This window comes from Leptonychotes weddellii, chromosome 14, assembly GCF_054177405.1.
Source record: "Leptonychotes weddellii isolate Sample4059 chromosome 14, ASM5417740v2, whole genome shotgun sequence".
Taxonomy (NCBI): domain Eukaryota; kingdom Metazoa; phylum Chordata; class Mammalia; order Carnivora; family Phocidae; genus Leptonychotes; species Leptonychotes weddellii.
In genome coordinates this window covers 69,824,574-69,841,469 of record NC_138382.1, presented here as the reverse complement: position 1 = coordinate 69,841,469, position 16,896 = coordinate 69,824,574, and the positions used below count along the sequence as shown (strand labels likewise).

General features: G+C 38.1%; 1 protein-coding gene across 4 annotated transcripts in view; it reads left to right on the top strand.

The window, feature by feature from the left end:
• The window catches only part of STRBP (spermatid perinuclear RNA binding protein), a 136,575-nt gene that overhangs the window by 58,087 nt on the left and 61,592 nt on the right, over positions 1 to 16,896 (top strand). For all 4 annotated transcript variants that reach the window (XM_081803564.1, XM_081803561.1, XM_081803562.1 and 1 more), the window contains exons 2-3: positions 12,658 to 12,826; positions 16,509 to 16,729. In XM_081803564.1, coding sequence (XP_081659690.1) covers positions 12,824 to 12,826; positions 16,509 to 16,729 — 224 coding nt within the window. In that variant the 5' untranslated portion in view covers positions 12,658 to 12,823. The remainder of the gene's footprint in view (positions 1 to 12,657; positions 12,827 to 16,508; positions 16,730 to 16,896) is intronic.

Below are 16,896 nucleotides of genomic sequence, written 5' to 3'. Positions count from 1 at the left end.
AGAGTGACTTCTATTTGTTTTAAAATTGGTGATTTTTACCATTTCTACTTGTTTATAACTAGATTACAGGTTCTGAGGTTGTTTTGCAAACAACTAATTAAGAAAAATTATCATGTCCATTCTCTCTAGATACAGTTTCTTTTCCATGCTCTGTTCTGTAGAATGGCAACAAAAAGTCTTTTGAGAACCAAAGACACCCCTTGAAGCTTGTTTACCAAGGTGCTGGTTTACCCTTCAGTGTTAAGTGTGCTGCAGTGGGCACAGGAAGACAGAGAATACTTGAATACTTAACTGTTTCTTGGCACATTCATTACTGCTTTTTCCTTTTGACCAGAATTGTCACAAAATCTGTAAATATCAAAGATAATCTGATGTCCTCTATCAGAACCTTTTAGTGAAAAGAAAATAAACAGCTACTGAGGCATGTACAGTTCAGGTGCTACTTCATGTTTGTGATATAAAGGACTAGATTTCAGGTTGAGCTTTTAAAGATCACTGTGCAAAATTAAATACACACCTGCTCTTTGGTTTACTTACAGACACAGTGATATGAATTGGAAAAGATGCTAGAGACCTAACCCCAGTTCTAAGGATGGCTCTGCTGATGCGTGATCATTGACAAATCATTTAACATTTTTGTATATTTACACGTTCATATTTTAAAAGATTATAAAATGTGTACCATTTATTCCATTTTTCACTACTTTTCAGGGGATTGTGAACACTGAATGTGATGCTTTATGAGAAAATATTTTGAGAAATTCATTTGAATTTCTCTTTTGTGCCAAGCATTGTTCTAGGTGTGCAAAACAAAGAGTGGGCAAAGATATCATATGTCAGTGTGGTAAATCCTATGGAGAGATATAAACAAGTCAGAGATGCCCTGGAGGAGGGGTTGCTATTTTATATAGGATGATCAAAGATAGGCTCATGATAGGGACATTTGAGAAGACATCTGAAAAAGTAAGAGAAGGTGGTATGTGCATATCTGTGGCAATAAATAGCAAATGTAAATGCTCCAAGGAGGGGAAGGTGTAAATTGTTTGAGAAATAGCAAGGATACCACTATGGATGGAACACAGCCAGTGAAGAGGGGAGCAGTGGGGGTGAGGTCAAGAAGTTAAGGGGAATCAGATTGATTTATAGGCCATTATATGAGTGTTTACTCAGAGACCAGAAACCATTGGAAGGTTTTGAGCAAAGAATGACATGACCTCTCAACAATAGCCAAATTATGGAAAGAGTTCATCATCAAATGTCTATCCACTGATGAATGGATAAGATGTGGTGTGTGTATATCTACAGTGGAATATTACTCAGCCATCAAAAAGAATGAAATCTTGCTATTTGCAATGATGTGGATGGAACTAGAGTGTATTATGCTGAGCGAAATAAGTCAGTCAGAGGAAGACAAATACCATATGATTTCATTCCTATGTGGAATTTAAGAAACAAAAGAGATGAACATAGGGGAAGGGGAAAAAAAAGAGAGAGGGGGAGGCAAACCATAAGAGACTCTTAAAACTATCAAGAACAAACTGAGGGTTCCTGGAGGGGAGGTGATGGGGGATGGGCTAAATGGGTAATGGGCATTAAGGAGGGCATTTGTGATGAGCACTGGGTGTTATATGTAAGTGATGAATTACTAAATCCTGTATTACACTGTATGTTAACTAGAATTTAAATAAAAACTTTTTAAAAAAAGAATGACATGACCTAATTTAAATTTTAAAGGGAACACTCTGGATGCTATTGTTCTAGGTAAAGAGAACAGGGTAAAGGTGAAAGATTTGCTGATGGATTAGATGTGGGGTGTGATAGAGAGAGAAGAGAGCTGTCAGGATTGACTTTTTATCATAAGCTATTGGAGAAAAGGGGTAGTTGCCTTTTCTTGAGTGAGGGAACACTGGAAGGAGCAAAGTTTGTTTTTGTTTTTTGTGGGGCGCAGGTCAGGAATTGGTCTGGTGCACATTTTAAGATGTTTATTAGACATCCAGGTGGATACGTTGATTATGTATTTGAGTGTGAATCTGGAACTCGGGGTGATACAAATTTGATGGTCCTTGGTGTGTAGATGGTATTTAAAGCCTCAAGCCTGAGTGAGATTGTCAAGTGAGTACATGTACAATGGTGAAGGGATTCAGTGTGAGGGCTGAGTCCCTTGGCATTCCAGCATTTAGAGGCTCTGAAGATAAGAAAGAAAGGAGCCAGCAAAGTAATTTATGAAGTAGGACGAGAACCAGGAGTGGAGTACTGGATGGAAGCCAAGGGAAGTAAAATGTTTCAAGTAGGGAGCAGTCAGCTGTGTCACCTGTTGCTGAGAGAGGTCAACTAAGGTGAGGACTGAGAATTGTTCACAGTATTTAAGCACCATGGGAGTCCTAGGGGACCTTGGCAAGAGCTGTTCCAGTAGAGCATTGGGGTGAGAGGCTGATTGGGGTGAATTTAAGAGAATGGGAGGAGAGGAAATTGAAACCAAAAATGTAAACTCAAAGAATTATTTGTGTTTGAAAAAAGAAGAGAAGATGTGAAATAATCATTAAAGTGAATGATTTTTTCTTTTCTTTTTTTTTTTTTTAGACTTTATTTGAGAAAGGTAGCGCATGCGCGCGAGCACAGGAGGGGGCAGAGGGAAAGGGACAAGCAGACTCCCCACTGAGCGGGGAGCCCCACACGGGGCTCACACAGGGCTTGATCGAAGGACCCTGAGATCATGACCTGAGCTGAAGTGAGATGCTTAACCGACTGAGCCACCCACGTGCCCCTGAATTTTTTTTTTTTTTAAAGATTTTATTTATTTGACAGAGCACAAGCAAAGGGAGAGAGAGGGAGAAGCAGGCTCCCTGCTGAGCAAGGAGCCCGATGTGGGACTCGATCCCAGGACCCTGGGATCATGACCCGGGCTGAAGGTAGCTGCTTAACCGACTGAGCCACCCAGGCATCCCAACCCCTGAATTTTTTTTTCCAATGGGGCTTAGCATCCTGGGATTCCAAATGCTAGGATTACTCACCTAGTCATTATGACAACCAAGAAACTCTACCTCACATTTTCAAATCCCCCATAAATTTATGGGAAGAGATGGTGACCTTTCAGATGGAACCTTCTTGGATTCTGCAGTTAGGTGCTCTCTAAGGGTTGAATTCAGATTTTTATTGAGCCTCCCTCAGTGCAGGTCATTGTATGAGGTGCTGTGGAGATTTATTTCATTAAGGAGCTTATGATAAAAACAACTGAAGCCAGGTATTATTAGGAAGTTGAAAAAATGCTTGATGGCTCAAAGAAGGAAGAAATTATATTGATCTCAGGCACTAGGTAAAGCTTCATGGAGAGGTAGATTTGAGATGGACAGTTAATGAATAGAATAATGACAGATCATGGTGGAGTAGAGGTTGCAGTCCAAGTAAGGGAAAGGTTTAATTTAAAGCTTAGCAGTGGGGCGCCTGGGTGGCTCAGTCAGTTAAGTGTCTGCCTTCAGCTCAGGTCATGATCCTGGTGTCCTGGGATCAAGCCCCACATCGGATTCCCTGCTCAGTGGGGAGCCTGCTTCTACCTCTCCCTCTGCCCCTCCCCCTGCTTGTACACACACACACACACACTCTCTCTCTCTCTCTCTAATAAATAAAATCTAAAAAAATAAAAATAAGAAAAATCTTAGTAGTAGCATATTGCAGGGGGTTCTGGGGAAGAGTCATTATTCTCGATTTGGCTGGAACTACAGCGATGAGAGAAAGGACAGGGAAACAGTTACATTAGCGTTGTGTTATGGAGGACCTTGGTGCCACACAGAGTGGATGAATGGAATGCTGGTTGCTTTACGTAATGATTAGTCTTTGAAGGTTTTGAAGGGGAACTTGATATTCTCAAGGTTAAGTTTCCCCCCAGAGAAGGGCTGGAGTGGGGAGAGAATAGTGTAGGAGGGGGTAGGTTCCTCTAAATGGTAAAACATGGCAAAACTAGACATTGTAGTATATAAGATTTTGAAATATAGGTATCTTTGATTTGGAAACATCCTTTGTAGTAAAGCAAGGAGCAAAACTCAGGATTTCCATTCTCATGCTATATCCCTTTTCTTGTTTTTGATTCAGGGAGCTTGCCTTATTTATGAGTTTTCTCTACTTGACTTTCAGAACAGCACAGTCTTATTTTATTTTCCTCCTACCTCTTAGGCCACCCCTTCTCTGACTGTAGTTGTGCCTCTTCTGTTTTCTCCCATTCATTGGTATACCTGCCTATTCCCTTGGTGATCTTGTGGTGTTATATCAAGTACCAAATGTATATATTAATCCAGACCTCTCTTCTAAATTATAGGTTCATATCCAGTTGCTTACTTAAGATATCTAATCAATATCTGGAATTCAGCATGTACAGAGCTGAATTCCTAATCTTAATCCCCCAAACCTGCTCTCCTTTCACTTTTCCTGACTCATCTGCTCAGGCCAAAAACCTTGAAATCTTGATGCTTCCAGTTCACTCATACTCACACGTCCATTTTGCTAGGAAGTCCTGAATCATCTTTCCTTTCAGAATTATATACATGATCTGATCATTAAACCTCCCAGTGGTCTCCTTCCTTCCAGTTTTGCCTTCTCTATTATGTATTTCAGTGTGGCAATCATAGTGACCTTTTAAAAATATGAGTCCAGGGGCGCCTGGGTGGCTCAGTCGTTAAGCGTCTGCCTTCGGCTCAGGTCATGATCCCGGGGTCCTGGGATCGAGCCCCGCATCGGGCTCCCTGCTCCGCGGGAAGCCTGCTTCTCCCTCCCCCACTCCCTCTGCTTGTGTTCCCTCTGTCGCTGTGTCTCTCTCTGTCAAATAAATAAATAAAATCTTTAAAAAAAAAAATATATGAGTCCGATATTACCACTTCTCTGCTTAAAACCCTGTAAGGGCTCTCCATCTCACTCAGAGTGAAAGCCACAGTCTTTAAGGTGACTAGAAGGACCTCCATTATTAGGAGATGACAAACTTTGGTCCCTGGACCAAATTTGGCCCACTGCCTGTTTTTGTATGACTTGCGGCTAAGAATAATTTTTACATTTTAAAATGGTTAAAAAATAAAAAATTGGTATTTTGTGATGTGAACATTATATGAAATCAAGATTTCTGTGCCTGGGGCACCTGGGTGGCTCAATTGGTTAAGCAATTGCCTTTGGCTCAGGTCATGATCCTGGAGTCCCGGGATCAAGTCCCACATCGGGTTCCCTGCTTGGCGGGGAGTCTGCTTCTCCCTCTGACCCTCCCCCCTCTCATGCTCTCTCTCTCTCTCATTCTCTCTCTCTCTCAAATGAATAAAACATTTAAAAAATAAAAAAAAAAGATTTCTGTGCCTGTATAAAGTTTTATTGGGACACAGCCACTCCCATTTGTTCACATTTTTTCTATGGCTACATTTGTACAATAAAGGCAGAATTGAGTAGTAAAGACCTCATGGCTTGAAAAGCCTAAGCTATTTAATATCTAGTCCTTTAAAGAAAAAATTTGCTAACCTCTGCCCTTAGTGATCTGGTCCTTCACTATCACCCCTCCATCCTTACTACCCTTTTCTCCCTCTACTCACCCTTCTCTAGCCATCCAGCCACATTGGCCCCCTTGTTCCTTCACCTCACCAAGCACATTCTTCCTTCCCCTGCCAGGAATGCTCATTCCACAGATATCTGCGTGGCTAACTCCCTTACCTCATCAGTTCTTTGATTGGGTGTCACGTTCTCAGTAAGGGCTGTCCATCTGTGTAAAATTGCATTCCCCTCTGGATACTGCCTTACTTGCACTTTCACTGGCTCTCTTCTCTTTCTTTTCCCTCCACTTCACACCTTCTAACATACTGTTTAATTTACTTATTTTTGTATTTGTGGCTTTGTTGTTTTTCCCTCTCTGCTCTTAAACAACAAAGGCAGGGATTTTTGTCTGTCTTGTTCACTAATGGATCCTAAGTGCCTAGAATAGTGGCTGGCATATTATAGGTGCTCAACAGAGCCTTGCTGAGATGCATCGAATTATTGATTCTTTCACCAAATGGGCCATCTAACGGGGTGGTATAGTTCTGTCACGTAACTATTCTGTCAAGGATTGGGAAGGACTGGTGTCCGTTTATTTCAGTGAGGAGGTATATTTTCCTATTACCATTTCCTTCGATTGGTTACTTGCTAACATCTTTTCCATCTTGCTCTGGGACAATCAGTAAGTATTCAGAAAGTGTTCTGGTTCAACTTAGCTGGCTCCTACAGCCATTCTATGTTAGGATTGTAGCCATGGGTATACCACTCTTGCATAACTGTTAATTGATAAAGGACCTTTTGACCTGATCCCAGTATTGCAAGGCTTCAAATGATATGGTGGGATTGACCTTTTCCATCATTCTGGGTGTTTGGGGTAGAGATGAATGGCTAGATTTTTGAAGTTAGGTGTATGTGATTTATAGGTTTTTCAGTTTAGCCTTCCCCTATGTGCCTTTTTAATGTAGACAATGAAAGGAAATTTCCAGAGGAAAATACTGAAATTCAGTGTTCTTTTCATGTGAATATTATATACAAACTCAATGATACCATGTAGAGAAAATTTATTTGACGGGATTTGGGGGAGGAGTATTTGCTCTTTGTGGGTCTGAGTTGATTCATCCCCTGTTATATTCCCTGAGCTACCAAGCATAGTGCCAGGTACACAATAGACTATTAATTAGTATGTATTTGCTCGTAAATCTCATATAATGTATCTTAAATTGATATTCTTGGAGTATCAGTGAGGTCTTTTTTGAATTTTATCTTGCCCATCTTTTTTTTATTATTATGTTAATCGCCATACATTACATCATTAGTTTTTGATGTAGTGTTCCATGATTCATTGCCCATCTTTAATATAGTGGACATGTGATTGTTTCATAATGGAGAAGTAGAACCCAGATATTTTATTTATACATAGCTTCTTTGGAGAGGCTGCATGTATTAGTATTAACAAAAAACAAAAAGTTTTCTATTCAGCTACTATTTTAGAATAATAAGTAATTTCCTGGATTTCTATGTCATTACTTGGAATTTCTTAAGGTAAGTATACTGTAATAATTATTTACCTTAATATTTAGTATTTTCTCTTAATTGCTTTTCAGAAAATGCTTAAATATTTGACTAAGTTTTATATTATAAAGACAGGGATCATAGTCATTTTTCAGTTTTGAGGTTTGCTTGTAGGAAAAGCGTCTAATATTCTTACATATAAAAACCTAGCTTTGTGGGCTGGGTAGCCTGACATATAAAGCCTTTCACCTTTAAAGGTTAGTTAAAAAAAAAAAAAAAAATCACCAAGAGGATAACCCATGAAATAGAAAGTTGATGAGTTGGACTTCATACAATTAAAAACTTCTGCTCAGGGGCGCCTGGGTGGCTCAGTTGGTTAAGCGACTGCCTTCAGCTCAGGTCATGATCCTGGAGTCCCTGGATCGAGTCCCGCATCGGGCTCCCTGCTCGGTGGGGAGTCTGTTTCTCCCTCTGACCCTCCCCCCTCTCATGTGCTCTCTCTCTCAAATAAATAAATAAAATCTTAAAAAAAAACAAAAACAACAAACTTCTGCTCAATGGGGGCACCTGGGTGGCTCAGTCGTTAAGCATCTGCCTTCGGCTCAGGTCATGATCCCAGGGTCCTGGGATCGAGCCCCACATCGGGCTCCCTGCTTCGCGGGAAGCCTGCTTCTCCCTCTCCCACTCCCCCTGCTTGTGTTCCCTCTCTCGCTATATCTCGCTGTCAAATAAATAAAATCTTTAAAAAAAAAAAAACTTCTCAATGAAAGACACTGGAAGAGGATGAAAAGACAAGTCACAGGGAGAAAATCTTTGCAAAACACGTATCTGACAAAGGATTGCTATCCAGAATATATAAGAGCTCTTAAAACTAAACACCAAGAAAACAGACAACCCCATTAAAAAATGGGTAGAAGATCTGAACAGACACCTCACCAAAGATGATGTACAGATGGCAAATAAGCATATGAAAAGATATACAACATCATATGTCATCAGGGAATTCCAAATTAAGCAAAAGTGAGATACTACTAAACACCTATTAGAATGACTCAAGTCCAAAATCTTGACAACACCAAATACTGATGAGGATGCGGAACAACAGGGACTCTCATTTATTGCTGGTGGGAATGTAAAATGGTACAGCCATGCTGGATGAAGGAGTCTGGAAGTTAGTTAGTTTCTAACTTTTTTCTTTCTTTTCTTTCCTTTCTTTCTTTTTCTTCCTTCCTTCCTTCCTTTTTTCTTTCTTTCTCTCCTTCCTTCCTTCCTTTCAGATTTTATTTGAGAGAAAGGAGCGAGCATGAGTGGGGGGAGGGGCAGAGAGGCAGAAGCAGACTCCCCACTGAGCAGGGATCCTGACTTGGGGCCCAATCCCAGGACCCCAAGACCATGACCTGAGCTGAAGGCAGATGCCCAACTGACTGAGCCAGCCAGGCGCCCCTGGAAGTTTCTTACAAAGCTAAATTAAACATTGTCTTACCATATGATCCCATTATCATGCTTCTTGGTATTTACCCAGATAGGTTGAAAACCTATATCCACACAAAAATCTGCCCATGAATATTTATAGCAGCTTTATTCATAATTGCTAAAACTAGGAAGCAACCAAGATGTCTTAAAGTAGATGAATGAATAAACTGTGGTGCATCCAGACATTGGAATACTATTCAGCTATAAAAAGAATTGTTATGGAGGAATCTTAAATGCGTATTGCTAAATGAAAAAGGCCAATCTGAAAAGACTATATACTGTATGATTTTAACTATATGACATTTGGAAGAGGGAGGGTTGAATAGGTAGAGCGTGGGATTTTTAGGGCAGTGAAACTGTCCTGCATGATTCTGTAATGGTGGATGCATGTCATTATATATTTGTCAAAACTCATAGAATGTACAACACAGAGAGAACCCTAATGTAAACTATGGACTTTAGTTAATATTGTATAAACATTGGTTCTTCATCAGTTGTAACAATGGACCACACTGATGTAAGATGTCAATAGTAGGGAAACTGTGTGGTAGGGAGAAGGGGTATATGGGATTTTCTCTACTTTCCACTCAGTTTTTTTCTATAAACATAAAACTGTTTAAAAAAATCTATTAATTGAAAAAGCAGTGCTTGACTGGAAAAGTGATACACATTCACATATATACCTACATTCTACCTGTTGGCATAAAGCTACTCTTATTTATTAATAAGTAGAATACACCTAATATTTTTTAGGCTCTGCTTTTTAAAGGTACACATATCTGATGTTTAAACACATTTTGTTTGATATTTGAGGGTTTTTTTCTCCTTCTGAAGCCATTTATTGAGTGTATACTTTTTGGCAGAAACTTTTAGGTATTTTTCATTTAGTTTGAAGTAGATACTATTTACCCCATTGCACAGATGAAAAAGCTCTGACCCAGAGAAGTGAAGTGGCAAGGCTGGTGCTTGAATCTAGGCCTGTTTGGCTCTAAAACCTGTGTGCTATATATATATAGCCTTTGTAATTCACAAAGACATATTTTTTGAAATTGCTAAAATTTATCCCCTACAGTAAGTGTAAGTGCCTTTAGAGCAAAAATATCATTGAAAGAGATTGTCTAGGTTTGAATCTTGGCTTTACTGTCTACTTTAGCCTTGTGTTTTTAATTAGGTTATATTACCTCTTTATGCTCTCGTTTCCTTATGTGTTGAATGGAGATAGTAATTGAAATTGTGAGGATTAAATGAGTAAATGTATGAAAAGCTTTTAGAACAGTGCCTGGTACAGAATATGAGTTACATAAATGTTAGCTATTAATTAGTAGTGGAATATTTCCTCATTTCATAGATAAAAGAAACTGAGAACCAAAGAAATTAAATGATTTTCTGAGTCTTATAACTTTCTAAAGTCACATAGCTATTAAATGGCAAAGTTGAGGTTTTTTATTTCAAGGTCAGAATTTTATCCACCGTTAATTTGTTTGTTTGTTTTTTAAAGAGAAACTCTAAAAATTTGTCACGGTTTCTCCCTATCTGCTTATAGTCTACCAAATATAATTTAAAAAAATGTTTTTTCTCAATGAGGTTGATATAGTTGGGAAAAAGCATTGGGCTGTGACTTAGGTTCTGGATCAAGAGGCCTGAGTCCCTGGATTAGTTGTGTGACTTTAGTATCTCTTTAGTTCATTTGTAAACTGAAGGGTGGGTGGAATTGGGCCAGATGATTTCTAAGTTGCTTTTATAGCACCAACAATGTGATTTTGAGATACACTGCTTTTATCATGGATTATTGCACGATACTATAATACTGTGAAGTACCTAGAGCTGCTTGATTTATGCATAGAGTGGTTATTCTCTGTGCTAAATGACTGAAGAATGCTGTATTTTGATATTGGTGATCCACAGTTTTTCTGCTACATCAGCTTTTTCTTAGCTTCTTCCCTGCTTTCTTGCTTCTTCTTTTCTTTTAAAGATTTTATTTATTCTATTTGAGGGAGACAGAGAAAGGGAGAGAGAGCACAAGGCGGGGTGGGGGCAGAGAGGGAGAAGCCGACTCCCCGCCAAAGCAGGGAGCCTGACGCGGGGCTGGATCCCAGGACCCTGGGATCATGACCTGAGCCGAAGGCAGACAGTTAACTGACTGAGCTACCCAGGTGCCCCTCTTCCCTGCTTTCAGTTTACTTTCTTAATATGGTTGAATTTTTGGCTTTACCTTTTTACAGAGTGAAGCACATGAACTTTGCTGTCAGTTCTCAAATGAACACATAGCAGTCTTTTTTGGCTGCTGTATTCATAGCTAAACACTGAGTGGCTGAATCCCCTAGAATGGTGAAGTGGGTTTGGGAATGGGAATTGCTGAAAACTTCTTTGTGTAGTACGATCTTTATACGAGAGGATCTTTGAGATGTGTCTTAAACCATGGGATCATGTTTTAGATTGTTTCTTAATTTTGTTGTATGAGAAGACCCTATGAATCGCAGCATGTGTGTGTTCCCACCCTACCTTTGTGTGGTATGTGTAATAAAGTAAGTGTGATTGATTAGTTCAATTACATGATTTTTTTAAAAAAATTAAGTTTCACTAGCTTATTTCAGGTGGATTTTGTAGAGTCAGGGAAGTTGGTGACAGGATATGAATAGTTTTGCATGTGGATCATAGCTGAGTATCATTTTGGGTCTGTTTTTTCATGTGCAGTATTGGGGAGCGTTAAATGGAACTTTTCTGGTTTCAGAAACTCAAAAAGAATTAAAATTTTTTTTAGATTTATTTATTTGAGAGAGAGAGCATGTGAGTGGGGAGGGGGGAGAGGTTCAGGGAGAAGGAGAGAGAGTCTTAAGCAGACTCTGCGCTGAGCACGGAGCCCGATGTGGGGCTCTTGATCTCACAACTCTGAGATCGTGACGTTGGTGGAAACCAAGAGTCAGATGCTTAACTTACTATGCCACCCAGGCACCCCAAGGATTTTTTTCTTTAAGAGAGCAACTAATAGTATTAGGAAACTTACAAAAGTATAGGGGGTTTCTTTATTTAAAGGAAATTTAAACGAAAGATATTGAGATGAAGAGGAAGCTATTTTTTTGTGAGTTTATATATTCTATGGTTTGTAAATAACTTCTGATATCTGCACAGCTAAGCATGTATTCTTATTTGATGGTTGCTCTCTAGTTTTTTGTGTTTTTTTTTTTAACATCTTGGCTTATAATTTTATAAGGATTTCATCAGTGCTCAGAAGAGTTTACTTTTACCCCACCTTGAATGAAATCTCATAAAGATGGAGCAAAGGGCTAATAGAATAGTGATTAGGCCTCTGGGCAGAAATACATAGTGGGATTTTGGTGAGAGTCATCCATGGGTAATGAAGTCAGGATCTAGTGAATATTCAGGAGTTTGTCATAACAGCATATATAGGTTGAAGTCAGGAGGCAGGGTCTCTCAGGAGTTAGGCGAACAGAGCCAAAAAAGCGTTCTGAATTTTAGGCCTAAAATGATTAAAGAAGAAACATTGTGCCAACATATACTGGCAATATCAAATGGAAAAACTTTATGGTCTCAATCAATGGTGGTGTATTTTCAGGTGTATTATCTACTTTTTGGATAGGTCTGGCTAATGCCAATTTCTAATTGAAAATCTTAGGGTTAATTGCAGTGTTGTTGCCATGGATAGTAGTATTACTTTTTCAGGTAGTACTTCTTTACTGAATCTCTCTCTTTATTTATCTCATTGAGTGAAAGTCAGCCAGCTGCCACATTGTGACTACCAGGAGTGTTACTTTTTTGGCTATATTACTTAGGCTTTTGGCCCCAGGCCTTCAAAAGATACACTAACTTTTTGTTTGAAATGAGGTCATTTTCCTCTATAAAGATTACTTCTTTTTATATCTTTTTTAATTTTTAAAAATTTATTTGACAGAGAGACAGGGGGGAACACAAGCGGGGGTGGGGTGGAGTGGGAGAGAGAGAATCAGGCTTCCTACTGAGCAGGGAGCCCGATGTGGGGCTTGATCCCAGGACCCTGGGATCATGACCTGAGCTCAAGGCTGACGCTTAACGACTGAGCCACCCAGGCGCCCCAAGATTATTTCTTTTTAGTCAATAACATGTTTATGGGCTCCACACTCAGATATGAAACTAATTGTAAATAATCATTTTTGAAAAGTTTTTCTTTTTCTCTTGCAGGTGTATTCTAGAGAATAAGTCTTCAAACATCTTTGCCATATTGACTCTGAGTTGTCAGGGGACTCAGGCTTATGAGGAGGTACTGTCACACAAAACAGTGTCTAGTGAAGACGACAAGAAAGTGGGGAAAGGATTGGAAAAAGAAGCTAAAACACTATAGAAAACCATGGTGGGTATTATTTGTGTTTCCTTAATTTAGTTATAAAAGATTGCAGTAGTTTAAAATTGGAAATGTTAATAGTGAAGGCAAGTGAAAGACGGTGGTGTTAATTTTTGGCCCTAGTGTATCAGATAAAGATGGTACTCTACTATTTAAGCAAAGCCAATGAGTTCAGATTTATTATGAGCCCTTTAAACCACAAGATGGAGCCCCATGAGCCCTCAGGCCATAAATTATTAAATACAAAGAAGAGAAGGCTCATGAATAATATTTTCTAATAAAACTGGCATTAGCAAACTGATATAAGGATCGCTTAGGTGACCTTGAACTTGAAATTATGTAATTTTTCCTCTAGTCTTCTACCTGAAGTTCAGTTTTTTCCAGTGGAAATTAAAAATCTTGAACTAATCCTTTAATGAGTGATGCGAATGGTGTGGAAGTTTATGAAATATTTGAGTATTGAACTCAAAAAGTTACCTTTTTCCATATGCTTTCAAAATAACACGGTCAAGTGTTGACTGTATTAGGGGCACTGAATCTGACCTCAAGTAAAAATCTTGCTTTTTTGTGGAAAGTTCATACTCAAATTGGATGAGATGTTATATGAGATCATAATATCTGGTGCCTAGTGTTTCAATTGGTAAAATGTGTTGATTTTTTTTCTTCTAGTATTTTGGTTCTGGAGGATGTTGTGTGAATTTTTTCCCTAAGTATAAGTGAGAAAAGGCTTAAAAAAGATGTTATAAGTGGGAGAAAAAGCACAAAAATATTAATCATCAGTATGTTTGAAATATGTTGTTTAGCAAGTCTGATGGTATTTAAGTGTTAGTTGATTTTTAAAAAAATTTGTTCTAGGGATTATAACTTAGTTGACTTGCTCTTAGAGAAGAAATTCTCCAAATATTTTAGTTCTGGATGGTGGGGAAAAATGTTAGTTAACTTGGGATTTTCTCTGTCATTTAGTTTAGGTGAAGTGTAAGGAAGGACACTGTGACTTGTGTTTCCTTGAATATGAATTATGTGCCTCTTCAACTTATTTATTATAGTCTTGATTTTCTTACAATTTAAATGCTTTTTAATATTTTTCATAGTTGATAAAAATTCCTTTCCTAGTTTATTCATTTTAAATTTAGTTTAGATTTTCTGGTGTTTACATAATTTTGTGTTTACATAATTTAATTGGTTGGTAGGTGTTTTCCAATTTCTCTTATTGCTTTACTTCTTAGATCTTAGAGTTGAATGATTAACTTTCTGTTTCTGCATAGTTCTTTCTTTTTTTTTTTTTTTTTAAAGATTTTTTTAATTTATTTGAGAGAGAGAGAATGAGAGAGAGCACATGAGAGGGGGGAGGGTCAGAGGGAGAAGCAGACTCCCTGCCGAGTAGGGAGCCCGATGCGGAACTCAATCCAGGGACTCCAGGATCATGACCTGAGCCGAAGGCAGTCGCTTAACCAACTGAGCCACCTAGGCGCCCTCTGCATAGTTATTTCTAATTTAATTTTTTAAATCTTTAAATAAATCCTTTTGGATCTTGTTGGGGGAAATATGATCGCCCTCTCCAATTTTTTTTTTCCTTTTTTTTGGTAATACTGCTTATTCTTCCTTTCACCATTGTTTCATGATGCTTGTCCTGTCACAAACCGTAGAGTCTTGGATTTAATATTCTTGAGTTAACATTGGCAGCCTGTTATTTAACACCAAAGGTTTGTGGTATGTACCAATATGTCATTTTGTTAAGGCCAGTGTGCAGGACTGAGTAATTTAGCTAACTAAGTAACTTAGTAACTCACCATAAAACTAAATGACAGAGAAGATCCCAAGTGAACATTTTTTCCTCCACCATCCAGAACTAAAATATTAGTAAATTTCTTCTTCTCTAAAGAGCAAGTCAAATAATTTAATAATTTATCTCTAGAACAACCTGGCCATCTCCAGTTTGCTACATGGCTTTTTTGTTTTCTTGTTACTTATTTTGGGATATGTGAATAAATCTCAAGAAGTGATTAAAAATTGTTTTCTTTGTGGCAAAAGACTCCAGTTAGAAAACTGGTTGTGGACTGTGAGCAAGGTAGAAATCTAAACAGAAATGGCTTTTCTCTAGAAAAAAGGAAAGCTTTGTGATTGATTTTAGTCCTTATAATAATTGAAGGTTTCAAAGATTTACTTACCTTTTTAGTTATAGTTTGCTTCATTTTATAGGGGACAGTAATACTGTAGTATTAATTTACTAGTGTCCAAATTAGTATGATTTTTAAACATTAATATTCAAACAAAAACAACGAAAGAGATAAGACTGATAAGGAATTGAGAATATTTTAGTTTGTGGTAGACTTTAGAACAAAATATTTACCATCTACTAACATATAAGTTCATATAAGTAAAGACACTGTAGCCACCCTTTAAATGGAATACTTTGAGCTTTATGGAAACTCACCAACTTATCCCCGTTCATTTTGCAATGTACTGGTACAAGTGTCTTCATGGTATTTGTAAATTTGGAAATATTCAAAAGTTTTTGGAAGTGTGACTCATGAGTGTGAAGGATCTACTCTATTAAATTTTCATGAAATTCACTCTATTTCTAGGCTCTAATCTGCTCCACTGATTTCTGGGCCAGCGTGTCATTTTAATTAGTGCTTTTTAAATTTTTGATATTTTGTTTTAGTGTAACGGTACCACTTATCCATCTTTGTAGAATATTTCTTGATACTTTCATTGATTTTTTTTTTCTCCAGATGAGCTTTAAAATGATTTTTGTTGAGTATTAAGTAAAGATGTCTTGAGGGGATTTTGATTGAGAATGTAATACATTTGTAATTTACCTTGGGAAGTTGATTCTTTTGTAGTATGTATTTTCCCCATTTTGGAGTTTGGAATGTTTCCTGCTAATCTATTTTAAAAAATTAAGGCCTTGCTCCAAGAGTTTGAATGCCAAATAGTAAATAGAGTTTTGATGTGATCCATAGTTTCTCTATAGTGTTGACACATACCTTTGTATTTTATATTATTACTGTATTATGAAATCTCAATATTTCAAGGTGCAAAAGTCTTCAACAATTTGGACAGGAGTGACTGGGTATCATGAGTCACCATCGTGCATTCCTAGATACTTTGTCAAAGCTAGGAAGTATCTGTTTCTCGCAGATGGTGTGTGATACAGATGACCTTTTTTGAAGTGGTATTCAAAATACTAGATTCAGGGGCACCTGGGTGGCTCAGTCATTAAGCGTCTGCCTTCAGCTCAGGTCATGATCCCAGGGTCCTGGGATCGAGCCCCGCATCGGGCTCCCTGCTCGGTGGGAAGCCTGCTTCTCCCTCTTCCACTCCCCCTGCTTGTGTTCCTGCTATCGCTGTCTCTCTCTGTCAAATAAATAAATAAAATATTCAAAATACTAGATTCAGCTAAAAGGTAGCATGTACATGATACCTAGAGTGACCTGTATGAATCTTACTAAAACATGAATGAAAGATCTCTAATTTTCTATTGTGGAGTTCAGTAGAATGAGGTTTTACTTTCTATTGTGTGTATTTTTTTTTTAATTGTCTCAACATTAATTATTTCACAGTAGTTTGACAGTTAATGCTATGACTTGACTTAAATATATTTGTTTCTTTTTTTAATATATTTGTGTATCATGCTTTTCAGGTAACATTACTTTTATTGAAGTAATTGTTTTCTTTCTTCTGACAGAGATCTATTAGATCTTTTGCCAATGATGATCGCCATGTTATGGTGAAACATTCAACAATCTATCCATCTCCAGAGGAACTTGAAGCTGTTCAGAATATGGTGTCTACTGTTGAATGTGCTCTTAAACATGTCTCAGATTGGCTCGATGAAACAAATAAAGGCACAAAAACGGAGGGCGAGACAGAAGTGAAGAAGGATGAGGCCGTAGACACCTATTCCAAGTAAGTGTGGCCTGACCTTTGTGGTGCTTTACTGCAGTGCTCAGAAAAGCTCAGAGTCCTATCCCATTGGGGTTCATTTGGTATATGGTGTTCTTTAGGTTTTCTCATTTATATGACTGTAAACGAGGAAGTAAATGTTCGTGGAATTTTTCCGAGTTACATTTGAA